This window comes from Tamandua tetradactyla, chromosome 10, assembly GCF_023851605.1.
Source record: "Tamandua tetradactyla isolate mTamTet1 chromosome 10, mTamTet1.pri, whole genome shotgun sequence".
Classification (NCBI taxonomy): Eukaryota; Metazoa; Chordata; class Mammalia; order Pilosa; family Myrmecophagidae; genus Tamandua; species Tamandua tetradactyla.
The window spans coordinates 22,018,034-22,041,906 of record NC_135336.1 but is presented as its reverse complement, the minus strand read 5'-3'; the positions used below and the strand labels follow the sequence as shown (position 1 = coordinate 22,041,906).

Sequence of the window (23,873 nt, the reverse complement as noted above, 5' to 3'; positions counted from 1 at the left end):
AAATTGACTGCGGCGGATGCACAGCTATGCGATGGTCCTGGGGCCACTGACTGTATACTTTGTATTATTTGCATGGTGTGTGGATATATCTCAATAAAATTGCATTAAAAAAAAAGGCCATTGCAGCTACAGTGTGCTTTAATAGCTGTGGGATGAGGAAAGTGGGGAGAGAAGCAGGCTAGGAGTGGGGCTTGAGAGCAGCAGGGCTCCAAGAGACCAAACCACAGGAGGTGGGAGCTGCCTCAACACAGTATAGTTACAAGCTTTTTTCTAAACAATTAATTACCTCCATCGGGGCGTCAGTGGACTCACCTTCACGCAGGAGTAGATGACAGACACAAATACCACCGTGGTCAACAGCAGGAAACAGGTTAGGTAGAAACTCAACATGAACACGGAGCTGGAAGTAGAGAGGTGGCTGAGGAACCCCGGAGGGGCCCGGGTGAAAGATGCAGTGGTGGGGAAGCCAGACCCAGGCTGGGGGGCTGCAGCTTCCCCAGGGTGGGACCCTGGCCCAGCAAGCACACCGCAGGCTCGAGGGCCCATCATCACACCCCAGCAGGCTAGGTCTCTGAAAGCCCCAGAGAAGGAAGCCCAAGTGGCTCAGTTTCCCCCGAGCCCACTTCCCATCTTTCCTGGCTCCTGAATTGCCGAGATGGACACATAGGGCTGTGCAGCCCAATTCAAGAACCTCCCTCCACTGCAGTCTAGCTCCTGCCCTTGCCACTTTCCTGTCACCTTCCCAGAGGGAGCTGATGGGAGGTAGGGAGGAGCTGAACAGAGAGCCAGGTGGCACCTGGTTGATATTTCGCCTATGTCTTAGCTATTCTCAGCCTTGCTTCATACAACTTGGAAAGACCTATTTTTTAAAAGCACCTGGTTGTTTTTCCAGGTAGTCACTCATGGCTTGATAAACAGCTGTGAAGGCTGAAAAGCAACTTGATAAATGGCCATCACTGAGAAAAAACATTTGTCAGCAGCCCAGCCTGTCACTCTAAGAGAAGCAGGAGGGATGTATTCTTTGAGAGGGGCAGATTCCCTACATCCTGTCTCCTTCCCACTGTCAGGTCCCCACAAAAAGTCCAGTCCAGACTCTGCTCCCCTATTGCTAGCCGATTCAACCGGGAAAATAGAAGGATCCCCCCACCCCACTACCCTGCCTCCTCTCAAGAGGCAGGCCGTGGTGATCTGCAGGGCCACCTAAGACAGAATCTCAGACAAAAGAGCTGCAAGTGACTTCCTGTCTGGAACTTCCAGCTGGCCCTGATGGGGGCAGGGGCTGGCTGAGGTGCAGCAAACCCCATCATCCCAGCAGGAGGCCACAGGGAGCCCTTCTCTCTTTCCAGGGGGGAAGATGGGTGGAGAAGCCCCACACACCTGAAAAGGCAGGTAAACCCCTCTAGGGAGCCTTCACACAGCTGCTTTGTTCTAGGCTTCCCCAGAAGCCAACACTTAGCTGCCTTAAACAGAAAGGGGAAAGAACTCTTCTGAGAGGGAAAGAAACACCTTCGAAGCAGTTTGTAAGGCTCCTCTAGAGTGGAGAGTGCTACAGAACGACCTTTGGCGATGCCTTGGCAACTCAGAGCTGTGGCCAGAGGAGAGAGTGAAGCTGCTGGATTAGAGAAGGTAATTGGCATAACCCAAGCCCCACTCTGTGCTGTAGTAAGGAAAAAAAGTGGCCAAGTGGCAGGATTATACATCTAAGCTAAGGGAACAGTGGTTGCAATGTGGTATAAGGTTGCTTATTTATACCTGTGGCTCCATTTCAATTCAGAAAAGTGGGGTTCTATGCCATAAGGGTCCCCATTCCCAGCAACTCTGCATAGCCTCAAGGCAAAGAGCAATAGGCATTCGCTGTCTTATTAGGTGGAGCTGGCTGCCAGCACCTGGTTTTTACCTCTGGTGTCATGACAGAGACCCAGCAGAGACAAATGGAAGGGGCAGAACCACTTCAAGAATCAGTGTCATTAAAAGTAAGAGGTGTTGGGTAACAAGTCACACAAACATCAGGTGTCTCCTGATAGGTGCACTGAGGACACACCACCACTTCTGTGGGATTCCTGTCAAAGGTGCAGAACCTCAATCCAACCACAAGACAGCACCAGACAAACCCAAACTGAGACATTCTACAAAACAGGTGACTAGTACTTTTCCAAAGTGCCCAGGTCGTGAAAGACAAGTAAAGCCTGCCTGAGGAACTGCCGCTGACTGGAACGGGCTAAGGAGCTACAACGATGAAATGCACTGTGGGGTCCTGGACTGACTCTAGAACAGAGGGAGGACCTTAATGGAAAAACTGAATCAAGTCTTTAGATTAGTGAGCTGTACTGCTGCAGTATGACTTCCTCGTTTTGCCATGTGTACTATGGTCACATAAGTTGTTAACAAGAGTGGAAGATAGATGAATGCACGGGAACTCTGTACTACTTTTGCAACTTTTCTGGAAGTCTAAATTTATTTCAAAATAAAAATAAAAGGTCTTGGGGTTGGGCGTGGGGATTCTTCTTGATGAAGGAAGATTTCTAGGACATTTCCAAATGCAACCAGTGGGTCCTGAGTAGACCCTATCTATGAATGAACTGTGAGTAAAAGACACTTGGGGGACAATTGGGGAACTGTGGATGCGGATTGGGTAATAGATGGTAGTAAGAAATTGGTGTTAATTTTGTTGGGTAGGAAGGTATTGCGGTTAAGAAGAAAATGTCCTTAAAATAGAGGTGTATATTGGAGGTTTTTAAGGGTAAAATATCCTAGTGTCTAAAATTTACTTTAAAAATTAAAAAAAAAAATACAAGCAGATTCTGAAGCTATTAACAACTATTATATCTATAAATGGGTATATTGGTGTTGATTATACTAACCACATTATTTTTCGGTATGCTTTGAAATAATCCATAATGAAATTTTTATATATCTATATGGCAGTTATCTTTCTCTCCAAGGCATGGCTTGGAGATGAATGACTACATAAACACTTCGTTTCCAAAAGCCCACTGCCCACTTCAGGCCTCTCTCGGTGATACAACTAATCTTCAGAAATTCAGGAGCACCTCTTTGAGAAAAGCCATCAGAATCTGAAATATATTCTTTGAAATATCCACAGTAGGGGAAATTTCTATCTTTTGAAGATGCACTGACTTTTTTGCAAGAACCAAAGTCCACTCCAAAGCTCTAAGTCTGGTGAGTTAGAGTTGGACGATTCAATCAGGTAGCAGTGGTTTGGGTTAAAATGGGATGAGATGATAAAGGATGAAAAGGAGTCTCTTTGCAGCTGAACAGAAGTGCCCAGTGACAAGTTTTTCACCCTGGCATGAGCACACCTGACAGAGAAATCAGACACCTGGCTTCCCAATCCCACCAGGGACACATGAGGAAACCTCTTCCCCTGGGTCTCCCGGGCACCCTCCTATGCCTTCCTAAACAGCCACACTCTCCCACCCGGGAACCCCTGCAGCCAGAGGAGAGAGCCCAGGAGGGCAGGGGGTACTTACTGGGGCATGATGGTGACCTGGACAAAGCAGATGAAGAGGAAGACGAGCGAGGCACATGCCACGTAGGCACCAAATCGGTCATCCACCTGCTTGGAGTACTGAGAAGAGGAGGGCAGGGTGAGGGGGCCGCGGTCTGTCCCAGACACCCAGTGCAGCCTCTGGGAGCTGGTCATCTGTGCAGCCCGCCCCCGGGACAGGGAAGACCCGAGAAGCAGCACTAGACTTAGATCACAGGAGAGCAGGCAGTCCAGATGACCACAGGTGGTGCTGTAGGGAGGGCGGCTGAAGGGGTACTGGGGATGGTGTCAAATCAGAAACTGCCTGCAGGCCAGGTCACCGGTAGAGTAACACAGGCTGGTCACAGCTACAACTCACTGAGCATCACTAACCTTTGGGGAAAGGTGCTGAGAGCCTACAAACGTTACTGCTTGTGCTCAAAAGAGCCCCACGAAGGAAACCAGGGCTGTGGTCATTTCTACCTTGTCGATGAGCAAGGTGGGAGCTCAGAGAGGTCACTTGACTTATGCGAAGTCACAGAGGTCCTAAGTGGGAAAACCAGGACAAGCTCCAGGGACCTGACTCCCAGCCCAGCTCCTCTCCTAGGCACCAACTGGCTACACCAACAGAGATCAGCACTGCACACAGCCCCCCAGGGGCAAGCCACAAATCAGCTCTGGGCACTGCCGGTGAACTTGACTACTGTCTTTTCATCTCTTCAATGGTTTTATCTTATTAAGTGGTTTGCTTCGTTTAATGCTGACCTAAGGTCATGTGAGTCCATTTTAACTCAACACCAGAGAGGCCTGTGGTGTGGTAGAAAGAGAACTGCTGGGACCAGGGCTCTGATCCAGCTCAGTCACTCCTTCGCCAGGTGGCCTGAGGCAAGTCACCCTGCCCCTCTGAGCTTCAGTTTTCTCATTCACAATTCAAGGGGTTGGGACAAAAGATCTCAACAGCCCCTTCTGACTTTAACCATCTGAAGTTCCAAGAGCAAGCTGGGTAGACAATTTTTATAATAATAATAATATCAGAAATAGCAACTAACATTTATTGAACATCTACTATGTGCCAAATTCTGTTTTGTGTATTTTACACATATTAACTCATTTAGTCTTCACCATAACTCTATAAGGTAGGAATGTTAAATATCCCTGTTTCTCAGATAAGGAAACTGAGGCACAGCAAGGTTAAATAATCACAACATTATCACTTCCAACCAAAGAAGTCTCCTGAGTAGCAGAGCATCAGAGCTGGAGAAACTGAGGTGACAAGAAGGGTCCTTGGGCCGAAGTGGACACAGGAGGGCCGGGTCCTGTTGCCCTGTCCCCTCCCCCTGTTCCTGTGGCCCTGCCCCCTCCTCTGCTCCTGTCACCCCGCCCCCCCTGCTCCTGTGGCCCCGCCCCCTCCCCTGCTCCTGTGGCCCCGCCCCCTCCCCTGCTCCTGTGGCCCCGCCCCCTCCCTTGCTCCTGTGGCCCCGCCCCCTCCCCTGCTCCTGTGGCCCCGCCCCCTCCCCTGCTCCTGTGGCCCCGCCCCCTCCCCTGCTCCTGTGGCCCCGCCCCCTCCCCTGCTCCTATGGCTCTGCCCTCCTCCACCCAGGCCTCCTCCCAGCCCAGGGCCCTGTACCTTCTTCTCTAAGTCAGGCTCCCTGAAGGTCAAGAGGAACTTGCGGACATGCTCAGACCGCAGCCTGTCGATGCTCCTGGCATCAATGGCCCGGCCCAGAAACTCATCCACCTCGTCTTCCGGGTTCGCGCTTTCCTGGGCATTCCTGGGGCACAGATACAGGGTGGGCTGACCACCGGGGGGGGCCGCTACAGGCCGGCTCTGCCTGACCAGGGCATCCGCCCGAGATCACGCAGCTAGCAGGGGCAGGGAAGCTGAGGTCTGGCCCAGGCGGCCTGGAGCTGAAGCCCTGGCTTGTAACCACACATGGGGCCATGGAGAAAGCACCAGGTCCCACACCCACCGGCTGGAGGGGCTCAGAGACAAGAAGGCTTTTCTGATTCTTTCGGTTACTTCATACTGGCTTGGTCTTCATACATTATTCTCAGTGATTTTTGAGGGTCTGTTTTTCCCCTGCGGGTAATAAAGTCTCTGCTCTTTATTCTCCGGCTGAACCACCATTCCGAAAGGAAAGCCGAGGACAGAAGGCAGGACTTCTGTCGCAGCGAATATGACCAGGCTGGATTCTTTAGTCTGGCTCAGGTTAGTTACAAACCTCAGGAAGCAGACTTCATGCTTGGGTGCTAAATTTACAATCCCTATTTCTCAGGAAGAAGTCCAGATCCTGAGGGGAAATTTCTTTAAGTCCTTGAGAGCTGGGAAGAGGAGAGCATTCCCTCGGGGGCACCGGGATGTGGTTAGACTCCGGGACCAAGGCGGCAGGCCTGCACTTTCCTGCGGGAGGCACGTGTGTGCGTATGCACAGGTGTGTGGGTGCCCATAGGCCCACATAGGTGTGACGTGTGCGTGCGTGTGTGTGATGGAGATAAAACGGACAGTGCTGAGGTCAAGACCCACTGCTGGGGCTGCCCTGGCCTGCCCGGTGGACACTGACTGAGCTCCACTCGCTCCCAGCTACGACCGGATGTAGAATCATTTTCCGTGGAGTGTGGGGAAACCAACTGATAAGGTAGATTTGGAGATATCCCCCAGATGAAAGAGCAGAAATAAAGAAGGTCTTATTACTCACTTGTCCTTGGGGTCTTCGAAGCCCTAAAAGAGACGGACAGAGAGAGAGCAGTGTTAGGAGAACAGAGAGAACTGAAAGCATGGAGACTCTGGGAGGCAGGAGCTGCGGGAAGGCGGCAGCTGATTTCCTCTGTACAGTTCCTCAAGGAGCCTGGACATAGAGGGCATCGTCATTCCTTAGTTCTTTCCTTCCTTCATTCATTCGGCAAATCAAGCTGGGTTCTTCCTATGGGGCAGGCTCTCTGCTGGCTGCTGGAGAGACACTGTGATTTCATTTCATCCACTAGCAAAATCCATGTGTCTAAGCTGTCCCTGTCCCCACACCCATCTGCTTCCACATTCCCTGAAACCTCTCCTCTCCATCTTCCTGGAACCTGCGTTTGGAGGGGCCCCTCCCAACTCTGCCACTTACTCAGATGGGAATAAGAGAAATCACTAAGCTGCCCAATCCCACCACACACACACACACACACACACACACACACACACACACACACACTTAGTACACATAAAACCTATTGGGAGTTCACAGTTTCTGCACTTAAAAAATAAAACTCCAGCTGCATGCAACAGCTTTTCTGGAATCTGAGAAGCAGTGCAGTCCAAGCACAGAGTTGCTGGGGACTCAGGAAATGAGGAACCCAAATGTCATAGGTTGATTACTGTTCTGTCGTTCATTTAAACAGGCAGAGAACAGTGGAAAGAACTCTTGTTGATTGTCAAACTCAATGCCTTATTTATTTAGAATTCATTTACAAAGTCCAGGAAAGGATAAATGTGCATCATGACCAGTTTAAGCTGTGGCAGAATAGAGGGTTCCCTGAAATGGGAATGGAGTGGAATCTGGTGAGCAGTGAAGGAGGTGACAAGCAGCCCAGGAAGTACAGTTTCAGGTAAGGCTCAGGTTGGAACCCCTCACCTCCGTGGCCCAGCCTGGAGCAAGCGATATATTGCTGGTTAAACGGGGAGTTTAGCAAATGCTAAACCAAAACCAAAACCCAAATAAACATACCTCTCTTTATTCCCTCTAAAGACGTGATTTAAAAATACAGAAGTGGGACTTCAGCTGTTCTCCATGAGCCAGAGCTGCCAGGCACTGAAACAGACACGGGGTCCACGAGGCTTCAAGGTGGCTCTACTCCCCGGCTGAGGACTCCAAGGACCTCCACAGCTTCTAGTGGCACATCTGCGGGCCCAGCTGGGGCTTTCAGTGCTCCCAGGCTGCCCCCTCCTGTCCCCTGCCTGGCCCATCCTGGCAGGTGTCTGACCTGGCGAGCCTGCCTCTCCTCCTTCTCCTCTAAGAATGGCCAGGCCCTCCCTCCAGGCTGCAAGACCCGTCTCACTTCAGTGTCCCAGTCCTAGGCTGGAGAAGTTGTGTCTCCTTCCTCTGGTGCTCCAGGTTCCCTGCCTGCCCTCACTACAGGGCCTGGACTCAGCATCAAGTGGATGCTCCCTCCAGGGGACAGGAGCTGTTCCCTGCTGTTCCCAGGTCCCCAGGAGCACAACACAACTGGGCAGTGGAGCCTCTGCAGGATACTCTCAGGGGCAGGTCCACTTGATTCCGCTGCATGAACCAGCAACGATTTCCCATGGGACTGAGAACCACCAAGTCCTATCATCCAGACGCTCGTCTCTACAGTTCAAGCATATGATGTGTTTTTAATAAACCTGTTTCTGACTCTTTCCAGTGCTCCCTGGTCATCTGCTGGTCTTGGGGGCCCATTTTTCCCTCCCATCTGTCCATTCCAGCCATGCTGGGTGCTGGGTTGGCACGAGAGCTCGGCATCGGGTTGGACAGTGCATCAACAACTGGTCCCGACTACACTTTGGTCTGTAAGCAAAAGCTCACTAAGAACACGGTCCAGCAGACTGAGCTCAAGTCTCAGTCCCACCACCTGCCTCACTAGTTCTAGGGTCCTCACCAAGTAACTGAACTTCTCCCAGCCAGGCTGGGAGGACTATCAGTTCAGTTCCTGGGGAGCTGGCTCAGGGGTGCTCTTCGGTTCCCAGTTTCTCCCTCTTAGACTGAGAGCAAAAGCAGAGGCCATGGCCCTTCAGCTCACCCACCCCGGGGAAGCCAGGTGTGACGCTGACTATCCCTGAGCTCAGGTTTGGGCCCTTTGTGCTGGTGACGCTACTGGTCTTCCTTGAGAACCTGGGCCCCGCCCACTGGAACGCAGCCTGGCAGCCCAGGGAACCTGTCCCCATCCCGCAGTCCAGAGGGTCTGCTGGGGCACTGTGACTCCTCAGGTGACACTGTGCACAGCCAGGAGGGGGGCCCTTCTCCCACAGACACAGGTCATCCCTGACCCTGCTCTTCTGAAAGCCTGAAAGCCTCCAGTGGGCAAAGCAATTAGCACATCCAGCTCACATCCACCAAGGGGCGTTCCGGCAGCCCCAGCCTCCCCCAAGCCTGTCCTTTCCCCACCTACAGCCCTTCTGCTAAGTCTCCCAAGGTTCCTTGTCCAACAATGATTAATACTTCTGCCGAACCAATGTTTTATAGTCCAGACTGCCTCGGTGGAGACTCTGAAGTAGCTGAAGTTTCAGCTTATACCAAATGCCACGGGGGGTGAGGGGGGCACTTTCCAAGGATTTTAAACAAAGTGATTTACTGTCAGGCGTCTTTCCTGCTTGCTGACTACTCTCTCTTCTTCCTCTCCAGTTCTCTGCCTCCCTTTTCTTCCTCTTTCTCTGCCTTATTCTTCTGTGTCTCTATCTGTCCCTTCTGAGGCAGGTTAGACAGGGAAGGAGGGAGGGGAGAGTGACCCTAAGACTCATAACAAGAAGTTCCTTTCGGTGCACACACACCTAGCCTTCACTCAGGTCAGAGCCCGGGGGGAGGAAGAAAAACAGTAAAAAGTGCAGCTCATCAATCCCTTATTAGCAGAGTCAGAGGGGGAAGGGCCTCTCCCAGTCCTTACAATGCAAGAGGAGCCCGACCTCAGACCACTTCTTCTCCTTAGGAGAATGCCTCTGCGCATTCCCCCTTCGAGCATGTACTTTTGCTACGCATTCAAGTTTTAAGCTGTACACACTGGCTAGTCCTGGGATTCTTTGGCTGTACACACTCTCTAGTCCTCGAGTTCTTTCCTGAGGCTGCCTCAACAACCTTCACGGTCTCAACTTCTCTGAGTCCTGGGACTCTACAGCACCCAGCAGAGGACTCCTGGGGCTCTCCTGCACTGCGCTTACTAAATTCCCTGACTAGCCCTTGAATTCTTTCCTGTGACTGAGTCAAGAATCCAGCCCTTGGTTGAAGCCTCAGTTTCTCCGAGAACTCCCGGGGCTGTCCAGCAGCACTTCCCTCTCCCCCACACCCTTCTGTTTACTACCTTCCTCCGGTCTGTTCCCCTTTCCTCTAGTTCCTTCCACCTGCTGAAGTGCCTCCCTCCGCCCCTTCTCCTCAGCCTCACCGTCCCGGTGAAGTGGGACACTGTGCAGGGGATCATGGAAGGGGTGAGAACAGCGAGGGTCTGCCAGCTGCTCCTTGCTTTGCGGACGGCCCTTGGGGCAGGGAGACTAGTGGCCGGAACCCACTGCAGACACTGGCCAGGTCTGCGGGCGTCCAAGTTCAAAGCCTCGGTGGAAGGCGGGGCTTCCCCGACTCCACGCCCCGGTAACGCTGACCTCCCACCAGCTGCTTCTCTACCATCAAAATTTAAAACTCGAATGTCTTGATTTAGATTATTTTTTTTCCTCCTGTACGTCTTCTTTAAACCTTTGTCATCTGCTACTTTAAGTTAGCAAAGAGCTTGGGTCCCCAGACCATCCCCTATTTCAGGCCCCTGGCTGGTTCTTGTCCCTTGGAGTCTATCTTTAATCCCTCCTGCTGCAACTTAAATGTACTCGGATCCACAGACCCCAAACGTCAGGATCCTAGTGTCTGCATCCTTGCCTTTATCCCTCCACCCTGACTCTGGGGGAACAAAGTGGCCTCCTGCTTTTCCCTGCACTTCTTCCCTCCGCGCCACCCCCTCCCACCTGGAGGAATCACAGTTGCTTTTGAACTGAGGAACGTATCTGATGTGCAGAAGAGAAGCTTTCGGATCAAAAGAAAATACTGCAGCTGTCACTTGACTTCTTTTCATCCCTCTTCCTCTTCTTCCCAGCCCCTGAACTCATCTTTCTATCACATCTGATAACCCAGGTGGTGAGGGCACCCTGAGTTAGCCAAGCCCTGGTGTGGCTGCCATGGCTGAAGGCACCTGTCCCTGAGGCAGGCAGGTCCTGGAGAGGAGACGCTATCCCCTTCCACGGCCTCCATGCATTGAGCCTGTAGTTTCCCACCAGAAGGCGGGATTAGCAGGGGATGTCCCTCAGCACAGGGCAAAGGGGACCATCCAAACCACGGGATGGTCTCTGGGCAACCGAGCCGAAGGATGTGGTTTCAATTGCATGGGAAACGCAGTAGGTGCTGGAAGGGGGCCTGCTACCCACCCAATTCCCAGGGACCTCACCAGACACTGCCAGGAGTCAGCTGGACCCAGAATTCATTTGGATGGGTCAGCTTCTAGCTATGCCAGCAGGCGCAGCCAGGAGGGAGGGCGTAAAGGGACTCACTGCTCCATTCCTAAGCCAAATTAGGCATGCCAAGAGATAATGGGGCTCAAGGAAGGAGCCTAGGGCCAGAAGTGCAAAGTTGGGGTGAGCCCCCCCACTCCAAGTTTTTCCTTCTACGGATCTTCCTATGTCCTCAGCCAACAGGAGGCGCCTGCCCAGCCCTCGGTGTGGACTGTTCTCCCCTCGGCCCCAGCCACTCACCATCCTCTTCATCTCCTTGGAGACCTGGTTGCCGCCCAGGTGATTGTAGAAGGGGCGCTCGGCCCCCCAGGGTGGGTTGTGCCCGATGGAGTTGGTTCGCTGGCGATTCATCTTGGCAATCATGGCCTTCTCTTCTTTCTGGGAGAGCAACGGAGAAGCATCAGCCTGCGCACAGGGGTCCATCAGAGGAGCCCAAGCGGGGAGTTTCTCTTTCCCCTCAGCAACAAGGCAAGGGACCAAGGCAGCTGCCCCTCTCTTCTCTCCACAGCCCTGGAGCACAGAGATCTGCCAAGATCCTAGAACAACCCCTCCCTCTGCCCCGCAGTCTCCTACATCCCCTCAAACTGCCCAAATGCAGCCCTGGCTGGCCCGGGTTGGAGCGGCTGAACAGGACAACAAGGGCTGGTTGTGTGAGAAAGCCATGGAGCTTGGGAACATCCGTCACTGGCATAGAACTCTCCCTACAACTGATCACAAGACTCTGTCCCTAGATCTGCTCAAAACCAGTGCTGATGACCTGCCCCCACCTCCCCTCAGTCACAAAGGCTGCCCCTGGGGACACAGCACTGTGCTTCCTCCTCCGGGGGGTGGGGGGGGGTGGGCTCAGTGGGAAGGGGAGCCCAGAGCTTGCTGTTGGTAAACTGAGGCAGGGCAGTCTCCACCTTCAGCCTGGGGGGGGGGGGGGCTGAGCCTGGATCTGACGGGGCTCAGGTGTACAATGGAAGGACAGAAGACCTGGGAATACCGTCTCCATCCAGCTGTGGCTAAACAGGCAAGTTCTAGCAGGGAGGGAGGGGAGAGGACCGGGTCATTTAAATCATGAAATTCAAGGGCTGAAACACATTGTACAAATTCACAGAGACTCAGCCAGTTAAATGTGTGCCGACACACTCCCCAGCATCCATTGTCTGTCTGTCCATCCATCCACACGACAGCAAGAGGTGAAGGCGGGAGGTACTGAGAGACTTCGGTAGACCTCCCTTTCCCCGCTCACTGAGCAGGAGGACAGAGGCCATCGGAGAAGGGGATGCGGAGGGGGGACAGTCAGCCCGATTCTGTTGACACCGCTGGCGGCTCACTTTCTGTCTCCATTTCTTCCTTTCTGGCCTACCTCTCAAGCTGGGGAAACAACAACCCAGTGATCCCAGGGTTGAGGGTGAGTCCTTAACTCGGGTAGGGGAGGGAAGGTGGGAATTGGAAACAGAACGGGGGATTTCTGTTCTTTTACGCCCTAGCCAAATAACAAGTGCATGATGTCTAAAAATGGGTTAATTAAGCCATTAAGGGCTCTTCCCAAAGCGCCCTGCGTCTTCCTGCCCCTCTGCCACCTCCAAGGGCCCCTTCTGCCAGGACCCTGGGCTGCGCTGGGCCCGGACAGGGGGTCCCAGTGATGCCCCCTGGGGTGGGGGCCCTGCCTCCCTTATCCAAAAATCTGTTTTTGCTGTCATCCAAGAGATTCTCTGAAGTTTTCTCACAGCTTAATTTTGTCTTTAGTCTGACTTCTTAGGTAAGGAACAGGGAAGCTTTTCCCTACCAAAGGACATTGACCATCAGAAAAATTCAGCTGAAATGTGCATAAGAGAACGGCATTTTAATCTAGGGAGAAATAGAAAATGTTCTCTTCATTTGCTTTAAAAATTAAAATCATAGAACATGACACTATTAAAAATAGACCACTGAAGTCTGCTAATAAGTCCACTGTATATTGTGGCAAGCCTGGGCTCAGACAAAAGGAGGAACCAGAAAGAGACTAGGAAGTAAAACAGAGGAAAAGACAGAGGTTCCAAAAACAAAAACAGAGAGGAACATGCAAAGATACACACTGACATCCAAAACAGAGAGAGGTAAATAAGGACAAATATCCACCTAGTAAAAGGCAAAGAAAAGGAAAGAAATGGAGAGAAATTAAATGGTATGGACAGATTTCCTCGATGCTTCGTTGCCATCTCGTGGCCTCCTGATGTACTGTTGCTACCTTTCTTTGCAGCGAGGCCTGTTGCAGTTTTGCAACAGGAGCAAAGTGAAAATATTTTGCTCTTTGCCGTTAGCCTTTGCGGGGCCACTCTAGTGCTCAGGACAGGCCCAAGATGCAGGAACCACAAGTGCACACGGAATTTATGACTTTACTCAAGGAAAGTGGAAGAGGAGGAGAAGGGGGCAGCAGGCCAAGGAAATGCTTCTTTCCCCCAAAGCCTGGAGCCCCCGGGCTGCGGCCGCACGCACCCGCTTCTGGGTACAGCGCAGGATGAGGAAGGTCTCGATACTGTGCTCCTTGAGGTAGGCGTTGCGCTCGCCCCCCAAGCCTGGCTCCACCTCGTAGTCGCCGTTCAGGTAGTTGAGTGTGGCCTTGGTGATATGGATGCGTCTACAGGCGGGGCGGGAAGGGCAGACAACAGGGAGTCAGGACTCCAGCCCCTCTGCAGACCCACGCTCCAATTCCGGACTCAATTCCGACTCAAATCCCAGGGCCCCAAGCGCTGGCTCAAGTACTAACACAAGCCCCATCCCTACCCCAAAGGATATCCTTCGAATGATTAAGAAGATGGCCCCTGCCTGCTCCCCTCACTGCAGCCACGCCCTCACGCCCCTCACCCTGCCCAGGAGAACGCTGCCTCCTGTCTTGTAAATTTGCAGCAATGTCTCCCTCCCCACTGCCTAGAGGACTGAGTCCAAAGTCCCCAGCCTGGCATTCAGACCTATCTTAACACAGGCACTGCTTCTCCTCCTGGTCCCCTAAGGCCATCTGCTCTGCAGTGATTCCTTGGGAACGCTGTGTTTCCCCAGATCTGTCCCCTTTCCTCACTCCATCCCATTAGCCCAGCAACTCCCCTGCCCCTGGCCCGCCCTCACCATCCTTCTCTGTCCTAACCTACCCTGCCATCCTGGCTGGTTCCACTTTCCATCTCCTTTGTGTTCTGGCCATCCCAGAAATCCTCAGTGGTTCCTCCCTCTCCCAGAGCTCTACCATACCTCCTGCATCTCATAAGCCACCATTTTTTGTGCAAACAGGTGAAAGCACCCTGCAAGTTGACAACTTGCCCCCTACAATCTGGCCTCCCAGACCACACCTTGCCCGTGGTTTGCTGCAAGTAACTGGTCAAACAGAGGACTTCCTCCTTAATCTCTGCCAACCCCACACCCCAAGGTGCTGCTGGCCTCCCTCCCCGCCCAGCCGCACCTCTTCAAGGGGGCCACGCCCGGTGGGGCTGGGGTGGGGGGGGACGCCGAGGGCTGGCGCGGCGCGGCCCCGGGGCGGGCGCACTCACCCCGCCTTGCCTCCAGCCTCCATGTGGTTGGCCAGGGTGACGTCGTTAGACCAGACATCGAACTGCCACTTCCTGAGACCAAGGACACCGCAGTGGACTCGCCCGCTGTGAATTCCCACGCGCATGTTCACGTTCACCCCCGTCACCTCCCGGACCAACCTGGGGATGGAGCAGGGGTGAGGCTGGGAGAGGGGCGGGGCCAGGCACAGGGCGTGGGGCAGGCGCCGCGGCGTGGCGGGGAGCCACCCCTGGCATTGGAAGGGGCAGGGGTCAAAGAGGCATTTCTTTCCCTTCCAGCCCAAATACATAGAGTCGGGGCCCCGTTCTACGCGACGGTGGCTGCCAGGGCTGGGGAGAGGGCGGAGGCCGCAGGTGCTCGGTCCTGGGTCCTGGTCCTCCTGGGTTAGGAGTCGTGACGCGCAGTTTCCTAGTTTGGCCACAAGATGGCGAGGTGCCCGCACACTGAAACCGGGGTCCCCACTGCCTGCCTCCACTAGGGCACCTCTGGCTATCACTCCCTTTGTCCGGTGAACTGTGCTCAGAAAATGCAAACACCCTTTAGTGGAGACCAAACGGGAAAGTTACAACCAAACTGTTAGTGAACCAAACGGGAAGTTACAACCACTCCAAACCCCATTCACAGAATGCTCCTAGGCGTAAGACAGAAACAGCTTTTGGGTTATCTGTATGACGGATTTATCCACATCGCTGCTTCCTCAGCATATGGATATATGGAGAAGGGTGGTTAGGTTTCAAGAGAGAATATATGTCCTGCTCAGGCACCCCGGCGAGTGCAGGGCTCCATGCCCTCAGGGTCCCAGTCCACACCACAGGCACTGCATTCCTAGGGCTCCCCAGTGGATGCTCACTCCTAACCATTCACCCCGGGAGGTGGTGGGAGAGAAGCGGGAAGGAAGCTATACATTTCCAGGTATATATGTCTGGGGCTCTTTGGGAACCTGCCCAGGTCTGTCAGGTCTGGGAAGAGGGTGCAGGTGCTGAGGGGGTATAAACATTTGCATATTTTAGGGTCCTTGACATGCCCACCCCCACTCCAGCACCCTGACTTGGCTCAACAGGCAGGCCCACCATACAGACTCCCCACCCTCCACACCCTACCAGTGAGAGACCAACAGCTCAGGGAAGATTTATGTCATCCACCATCTCTCTCGTCTTGGGGGTCAACCTTCACTCAAGCTGTCCCTTCCATCCACAATGCCTTTGACTTGCTTGGTTGATGAAATCTCATTCTACCTTTTTGACTTAACTCCAAGGCCACCTCCTCCATGAAGCCTAGCCTGATGCCCACAACTGGAATCAATCGCCTCCTCCTCGGTCCTCCCACAATATTCTGCTTCTCTTACTTTGTGGGGTTCACACGACATTCCTTGTATTAGAGCAATGAGTGTACTGGCCTCTCTCCCTCAACAGACACAGGACTTCTGGGAAAAAGGGCTGACTGTCCACCCCAAGCATGCAGTGGGACTCTGTAGATGTCATCCAATGGAACTGGGGACAAACCAAATGGACCCAGCCAAACCCTTTACCAGCCCCTCTGACATCTGACTTGCCCTCTGTGGCTTTTCCTTTGTCCCTACCTAGGCTAGTTCTCAAGTCCAAGGTCGTTGAATCTGGCTGCAATCTCTGACCTGCTTCCATGAAAATTTTGGTGATCCGGGTTTTTCAAATGACCAGGTCTCCTTTCACGGCCAGCAGTGGTAATTAAGAACTGGCCAAAAGATTCTTTATGCTACTGCTCACACAAAGGATCTCTTCTCTTAAAATGGGAGCCCCTGTGTTTGAATCCCCACCACCTGACAGGTTTACACAGGGAGCCGGTGAACCCTTCTCAAGAAGTTCAACTTTTCCCTTTTGGGAAGAAATGGAGCTCGTGGCTTCTAATGGAGTGCGGCGTACAACACATGGCACAAATGCCAGTCTCTCCTCCTCTCCTGGAGAGGGAACCTGTCACCCTCCTGCAGACCTTGAGCCTGCAGAGCCCATCCTTCCCTGGGAGAAATCCTCCCCGGCTGGTCTGGGTCACGGATGCTCAGGAGAAAGCACGGAGCCTGGAGATGCACATCAACCCTCACACCTGGCCGGGTGGTCCTGCCTCCATAGGTCCCACCCAGGCAGCCAGCCGGTCAGCCGGGCCCTGGCGCTGCCGGACAGTCCACCTGGAGACGGGCACTTACGAGATGGCCTCGATCATGTCCATGCCCATCTCCACGCAGCAGTGGGCATGGTCGGCCCTCGCTTCAGGCAGCCCAGAGACGCAGTAATAACAGTCCCCCAGGATCTTAATGCGTAAACAATGATTCTCCTGGAAAACAAATTAATTTAAAAAATTAAAAATAGTAGGGAAGAGGAGTGGGAGGGATGCCAACGGAAAGCAAAGAGATTCACCCCATGCGTGGAATAGCTTGCCTTTTAGGGCAGCGAGCACAGAACCAGTGCCAGAACTATGCGAGATCCCAGCCGGGGACTGTGGGGGTGGGAGGGTGGGGGGCAGGCCGGGCACGCATTCCAGCCTCCCCAGCTCGGGACTCACTTTTAATGAGCCACTGCACCCATCTAATCGGTCCACGGCGGCTCAACAAGTCCAACAGACTTGCCAGCTGGAGGAAGGCGCCCCGATCCCAATCCAAGCCACCTGGAGGAGGGACTGCGAATCTCGGCCTAAGATTCTACAACAATTTTCTGGCTCTTCTGTTCTCACCAAAAGCCTGAGGCAGAAAGGGCCTCTGACCCCATGCTCACCTGACCCTCAGCTTTAGGTCTGCCTGACATTTGCATCACGAGGAGTTTTACTAAACCGGAGAGCACAGGTGTGCTAAGGCCCAGCGGACCGGACGTACCTGCCCACTGCTCCTGCCCAGTACTGGACTCAGCAGGACAACCCAGAATGGGGATTGGGAGGGGCTGTAATTAATCGTCAGTTATGAGCTGTCCAAATCCTGCTCCCTGAAAGTATTCCACAAAGCCAGGACCCTGGACCCCCAGTGTCCCTGTGGCCTGGACTCTGAGGCCGTCCCATGCCCAAGTGCCAAGCGGGCTCCCCTCCACCTCCACGGGGGTCAGTGCTAAAAGCAATCATTGAGGGCTGGGCGTGAGGCCCACCAACCTGATGCCCTCAGGAGTACCAGCCTCTTGGCAACCAAGCGGACCAGGCCCACAAATTGGTGGAAATTGCAGTAAATGGCCCCTTCTGTATAATGACTCAACAGAAGGCCTAGAGCTTCACCCAAAGCCACAAAGCTGGAAAAGGACGGCGAAGTGACTTCACTGATGAACATGTTGTTCACCATTCTGAGCTGTGGGGTGTTATTCCCAACTTGTCCAAAAATTGATGAGTTTTCTTTCTGGAAGCTTCTGGTGGGAGGCACAGGGCTGCCCACAGGTCAGTGGGGGATTCAGACTTACTCTCTTACCACTCTGGGCCAACCTCATCAGGAAAATGTCTCTATGGCACCTACTCCTCACCCTCCCACCCTACCTCCAGCTGAAAGGAAATTCCTCTGGGGGGTTGGGCTCTACATACATGGGCACGGAGGGTTACCCATACTCTCCCTGAGGATGACAAAGGACAATCTGAAAGGCTGGCACGGGGCACATGAACACACAGTCACAGCCCATCATGAGTCCCCAGCAGCAGGGAGCCCGTCCCAGGGGCTCAGGGGGTTCTTGGCCATGGTGCCCACCCTCAAGCAGCCCAGGTCAGGCCACCTTCCAGGCCAGGTTTGGGCAGATGGGGACCTGGGGACAAGGGGACTCACCGCAGCCAGCTTGTCAAAGCGGGCAAAGAGCTCGTTGAGGGTCATGACCAGCTCCTGGGCGGTGCACTGGGAGGCCAGGCTGGTGAAGCCCTCGATGTCAGCAAACAGGATGCTGGGGACACAGGTGGAGGAGAAAGACCCCATGAGGTAGGAAGCCCAGCCCGGGGCTCCTCGGGCTTCAAAAGGCTGCTGGGTAAGGGACAAAGAGGCCCTCACCCTGGAGAGCCAAGATGCCAGCCTCTCCCCACTGGCTGGGAAAGGCCATTCCAGCCCTCCACTCACCAGCACCTTCCTGGACTCTGACAGCACCTCGCTTCTACCCCAGAGGAAAAGAGGGTGGAAGGGCTGTGAGAAGCGCGAGCATGTCTGCCTGAGTTTGGCATGAACAAGGGACTGACTAGGACCAGAATACAGCCCTCCTCCCTGCTCTGCCCCCCAAGTTCTCGGTGCTGCCTCTCGGGCCTGCCTCTGTTGGACCTCTGAGCCACCCTCTCCACGTGGCTGAGCCTGGGCCTTTCATTCGTCTGCTCCGGAAAGCACCTCACGCTAGGATAGCGGCACTGAAGGGCTCACTTCCCAGCCCCAGCTGCAAAAGAATCTGACCCCAATCAAACCCCAAGCCCTCCATCCAAGAGTTCTCTAGAAGGGACAGACTAAAAGTGACCCACGGAGGAGAGAAATGAAGACACCAGCCAGTTAGGCACCTCCAGAAACCATCCCTGGCCCACCAGCCCCACCCCGGGGGCACCGTCATGGGCACCAGCCGGTCCCTGCATTGTGAGTCAGGGAACTTGACCCGTTTCTGTGGCTCACGTTCCCCACATTGAAGACACCTTCCTTTTCTTTCATAACAGACTGCCAGAGGTAAGGCCGCAAGGTCAGAATGTGTCCAGGTCTCTAGATTTTTTTTTTCTTAAAATGGACGCAAAACTACAATAACCTTCACGGACAGAGACTTTCCAGTGGCCAAGCACTGAGCCGGAAGCTTCCCATCTGTCATTTCACCGAGTCCTCCAGACAACCCTGCAAGAGGGAGCTGGTTGCTCTGCTTTAAAGTTGAGAGGCCGAGTACCAGAGCCTGCAGAGTGAGGAAACGGCACGACTGGGGTTTTCCTCCAGGGCCGTGTGCTCTGTCCACCATACCCCGGGGACTGCTTAGACTTGAGAATGACAATCTCATTTTTTAAATTAAGAACGTAAAATTAAACATTTTTTGTTACTTTATTTTAAATGTGTGTGCTGGGCACTATTCTAAGCTGTTAAAGTCATGTAAGCCTCACAACCACCCCATGAGGTTAGAATTCTCACTTTACAGGTGGGGAAACTGAGGAACAGAACGATTGAACCACCTGCCCAAGGTCACACAGGCCACCTGGCTCCACAGCCCAGGATTTGAACCTAAGATATTATGCTCTCTCTGCAGGCCATTCGGTCATCTTCAACGAATCAAAGCATAAATCAATGTCAGGCATTCTATACTGGGCCTCAGAGAGAGGTAAAGGGGCATCTGTGGTCTGCCACGCGTGGGTTCACACTAGGCTGCTGCAGCCCCGTTAGCAGGGGCATGGACAGGACTTCACACGGAGCAGGCACTCCCAGCAGCTCACACAAGGCAGACCATGGGGAAGAGGCGGAAACAGGCGGGGCCACCAGGAAGAATGTCCCTCGGCTTTAGCCAGGCTGTTCCGTGCCCAAAGAAAAGTAGGCGAGCGAGCCCCACACCCAGAGCCCTGCGCTTTTTCCTTGTATCCAGGCTCCTCCGGCCACGCTGACCCCAGCCCGGTCAGCAGAAGCAAGCGCAGGACGATGCTAAAGAGTGGGAGAAATGGGGGGGGGGGGGCAGGGATGAGAGACAAAACAATTTGGGGGAAGAGAAGAAAAGACTAGAAAGAGGAAGAACAGAGGGGAGAGAGCAAAACACAACCTGGTTGGTCACAGGACTCAGGGCTGAGCAGCAGACAAGTGGGTCCCGAGTGGGCAGCCCTGGGAGGGGTGGGCTGGGAGGATGAAAGGGAGTGTGGAATTTTCCGTGGAGCTTTGATGCTGACGTCTGACATGGCAGACAGGCTTCTGCCCACGCACAGAGGGGGTGCTGCGTGGGTGCTCGGCATCCCAGGGGGTGAGAAGAGCTGGGGAGGGGGAGCTGGGTGCCCCGGATGCTGATCCCAGCTCCCTGGCAGTTTGAAGGCAGACCCCATCCTGGCCCAGCTTCCACCTCCCAGCCTCGCGGGAGGCCGACCGCTCCGCTCGGGAAGGAGGGGCAGGTCTCGCAGACTGTGTGAAGGCACCGGCTACAAAGCTGGAGAAATTCTGTTTGAACTCTCAGGAAATCAAAACCAAGGGACTTCAGGATCGGGCCAGCTGCAAGTGGGTCTAGACACAGGCTCAGCATGTGTCCCCTCGGCTGGCAGACCCCAGGCCTGCAGCTGTTCCACCTCAGGTCTGCGGACAGGCGGCAAAAGGGACCCGCTGACAGAAGGGAAAGGTCCCCTAACCTGGCAGGGGCCAGCACTGCCATGGGGCAAGACGACCCACAGCACTGAGCAGAGGAGGCGCGGGGAGGAGGCCCAGCCCCGGAACACGAGGCAGATGCATGCGACCCAGAGGTGTGGGTGCAGGGCCCCGCAGGCTGACTCCTGGGTTCCCCCCGGAACGGCCCTCTGCCGGTTGAGGCACCCTCTGCGCCCTACGAGTTGGACAGGTCCGTGATCATGTTTCCTACCCCACGGATGGCCACACTGGGACTTGGAGGGCACTTTTCTGCTTTTCCCCAGTATCCTGTATCCCACCAGAGCAGCTGGGCTTAGCTGGTGCCGTCAGAATGACCTGGGGAGCTTTTACTTAAAGAAGCTCCGGAGCCCCACTCCCAGAGGTTCTGATTCAGTTGGTCTGGGGTGGGGCCCTGCTATGGATCGTTTTTGTTCCCTTCTGTTTTATTCTAAGCTTCCCAAGTGATTCTAATATGCAGCCGATGAACTGTCGCCCTCTCAATGGGGCTTCCCTGACTACACTATTTAAATTTGCAACCCCTCTCACTCGCCTAGCTCCCTTCCCTGCTCTATTTTTCTTCGTTGCACTTTTCACCACTTACTATACTATAATTGTTATTATTTATCATGGCCCTCTGTCTCCCCCACTAGAGGGGAAAGTCCTTGAGGGAGGGATTTTTGTCTTTTTGATTCACTGCTATGTCCCAGCCCCTAGCACAGAATCTGGCACTCAATAAATTTGCCAAATGAATGAGTGAACGAGCGAGGGCAGGCCAGGTCCGCCTTGCCCCCAACTGCCCAGTCCACTCCCAACCATGCCCCCAGCAAAATGTCCAGCATACAGTAGGTGCCTAATATGTTATTTGTTGAGTGGAAGAGGCGTGTTCATGGTTTCGGAGCAAGTAGGGGGCAGGACCATGGACACCAAATTGTGAGTGCTTCCTATGATCTCGGGCAGGGCCCCAAGCACCCCCCGAGTGGGCGCAGATGCCTCCTGCTTCTGGACCAGGGGGCGTGGGGAACAACGTGCGTGTTTCATGAGCCTCCCGGTGGCTCGGGAAACCTGACCCTCACTCCAGGCCTTTCGGCATCAGACAGGTGGCTCCCTTCCTTGGTGTGGTGTGGCCGAACCAGCCAGCCAGCCAGGGAGAAGCAAAGCAGGGCTTCCGAGCCAGTGTCAGCTGGGACTGGGTCTCCAAGGTCCTCACCGAACCCTGACACAGCACCTTCCATACATTTATGGAAACTCCTGCCTCCACATTCCCTCACCCTCCTGTCAGAGGCACAGTCCTATTTCTCTGCGGCTCTGGAGGAGGATTCTGCTGAGTGAGTGTCACTGCAGGAGGCTGCTCCAATTTACAAGGTACATCCAAGACTATCTGTTCCCTTGGCCAGGATTCTCTGATCTGCTCCTGGGTGATTCTGAAGGCCACCTTACGACGCGGGGCTGGGCCCAGACCTGCAGTAAGGCGCTAATTCACCCATCAGCTCACACTTGAGAGCTCTTGGCAACATCATCAGGCCCTCACGGCAGGCACACAGAAGCTGGGGTAGGGCCTGCTCTGGCTGAGCTCTCCTCCTTAATTGCCTGCCATCTATCAATCACCTTCTCTTGCTTTCTCTTCCAGAGGCAAGAGGGAGACATTTCATCCCAATTACGACCTCCCCAGGCAGCTTCAGCTCAGCTTTACCAGCATGCCTCTTTTGTTAGGTGCATCACCTCCCTGTTCTCCCCTCTTGCTGCCAACAGGTCTTGCAACTTTATGAGGCTGTCTGAGTCTGACCATGCTGCTCTGTGGAGGTCCGAGTGAAGGAGTCACACCTAGCAGCATCCCTCAACACCCAGGACCTGCATTCTCTTCGTGATTTGGGCAAGAGGGCAGAGCTGACGACGTCCTCCTCTGACGCCCGGCATTTCCCCATCGGGTCCCCATTGCTGGAGCTCCTGCTCTGCGTTCACAACTGTGCTAGGCTGGGAGGGAGGGAGCTCAAGAAATGCTACCAAATATGGGAACTCGGTATTTTATGCATGATTCTTCTATAAACCTATAACTTCCCTAATAAAAAACAGTTTTTTAATCAAGAAGAAAGAAATGCCACCAAGATGCAAACCATCTGATAGAGTGGGGCCGAGAAGGGGCAAGGGCCTGGGGAAGTCGAGGTCACAGAGTGGGGGGAAGGGAAGCAAATAAAGCAGGGTCTCAGCCCAGCTACAAGGAAGGTTAGCAGGAGCTAAGGGGCCTGGGGGAGCAGGCAGGAAGCCCCCTGGAGGCCCTAGCCTATAGCCTGAGAAGCCAAAGGTGGGAATGCCTCTACATCTAGACCAAGACAGGTGCCCCTTCAGGCTGCCCTCCATTTGCTCCAAGTCACAAGCTGTAGAGATCTTGGGATTGGAGCCCCTGGTAAGGTAAAGGAGGAACAATGAGTCGTTCACATCCATCAGGTGAATTAGCACAATGAGGCTGTGGTCTTATTAACACCTGGCTGAGAACAGACTGGGTGTTTTCCAAAGGGTGGGAGAAAAAGATGAGAGAAAGGCCGGAGCTGCCAGAGAACTCTCTGAGGTGTAAGCTTGGGAAGGAAAAGGGGGAGAGGGCAAAGAGAGCGTGCCAGACACACCGGATATCTGCACAGATTCCACCAACAGAGAGAATCTGCCCCAGGTCAGCTGTGCCCTTTCCATTCTCACAGAGATGGGAAAAGAAGAGACACCTTCCTTTCAAAAAGGGAGTCTAAGAGAGGGGCTTGGCTGAAAGGACTGGGCACAGGGGGGAGTGGGGCTCAAGGAATATTCTTGAACGCGCTTTGCCAGGTTTCATGATCTCATGTAGACTCAGCTGTCCACCCGAATTCCTGCTGTCTTCTCTCTGCCCATCCAAATCCTACCTCTGCCGTCCACAGTGTGGGAATCCCATAGCTACCTGTGCTTACAGAATCACGAAAGACTAGGGAAGGAGGAGGGACCACGTCAGCCAGCGGTTCCTGACCTCTGGGTGCTGAGACTTCGGGTGCCTTTTATTTCCTTCTGTATACTGCTCTGATTCTCCAATTTGTCTACAAAGAAAACACACTCTGTGTTTGTTTTTAAAGGGTCAAAACCAAATACCCATAATGTAGGCCCTGGGTCTAGCCCTTCCATCTTCATGTTTACCTCGACTTACCCCAGTGTTTCTCATGTCTGAACTTTTATCAGAATCAGAATCACAAATCTCCAGGTGATTTTACTGGGCCCATTACTGACTGGGGTATTTTCAAAGACATAACTTGACATGTTCAACCTGCCAGTTCCTTCCCTGCCCTTCGCCTTTCTCACCCTTCCGGTCTACCCCCGGTGCCCACCGTTTTGAGTCCAGAAAGTTAAAAGAACGAGTCCTGGCTGGCCGCCGGCTCCGTTCC

The 23,873-nt window shown here is 53.9% G+C and overlaps 1 protein-coding gene across 5 annotated transcripts in view; it reads right to left on the bottom strand.

Moving 5' to 3' along the window:
* Positions 1-23,873, bottom strand: part of ADCY5 (adenylate cyclase 5) — a 148,513-nt gene that overhangs the window by 28,319 nt on the left and 96,321 nt on the right. For all 5 annotated transcript variants that reach the window (XM_077118133.1, XM_077118129.1, XM_077118132.1 and 2 more), the window contains 9 exons: positions 17,989-18,100; positions 16,408-16,535; positions 14,213-14,371; positions 13,170-13,311; positions 10,947-11,084; positions 6,184-6,206; positions 5,115-5,259; positions 3,492-3,589; positions 313-400 (listed from right to left, as the gene is read on the bottom strand). In XM_077118133.1, the coding sequence (XP_076974248.1) occupies positions 313-400; positions 3,492-3,589; positions 5,115-5,259; positions 6,184-6,206; positions 10,947-11,084; positions 13,170-13,311; positions 14,213-14,371; positions 16,408-16,535; positions 17,989-18,100 (1,033 nt within the window). The remainder of the gene's footprint in view (positions 1-312; positions 401-3,491; positions 3,590-5,114; positions 5,260-6,183; positions 6,207-10,946; positions 11,085-13,169; positions 13,312-14,212; positions 14,372-16,407; positions 16,536-17,988; positions 18,101-23,873) is intronic.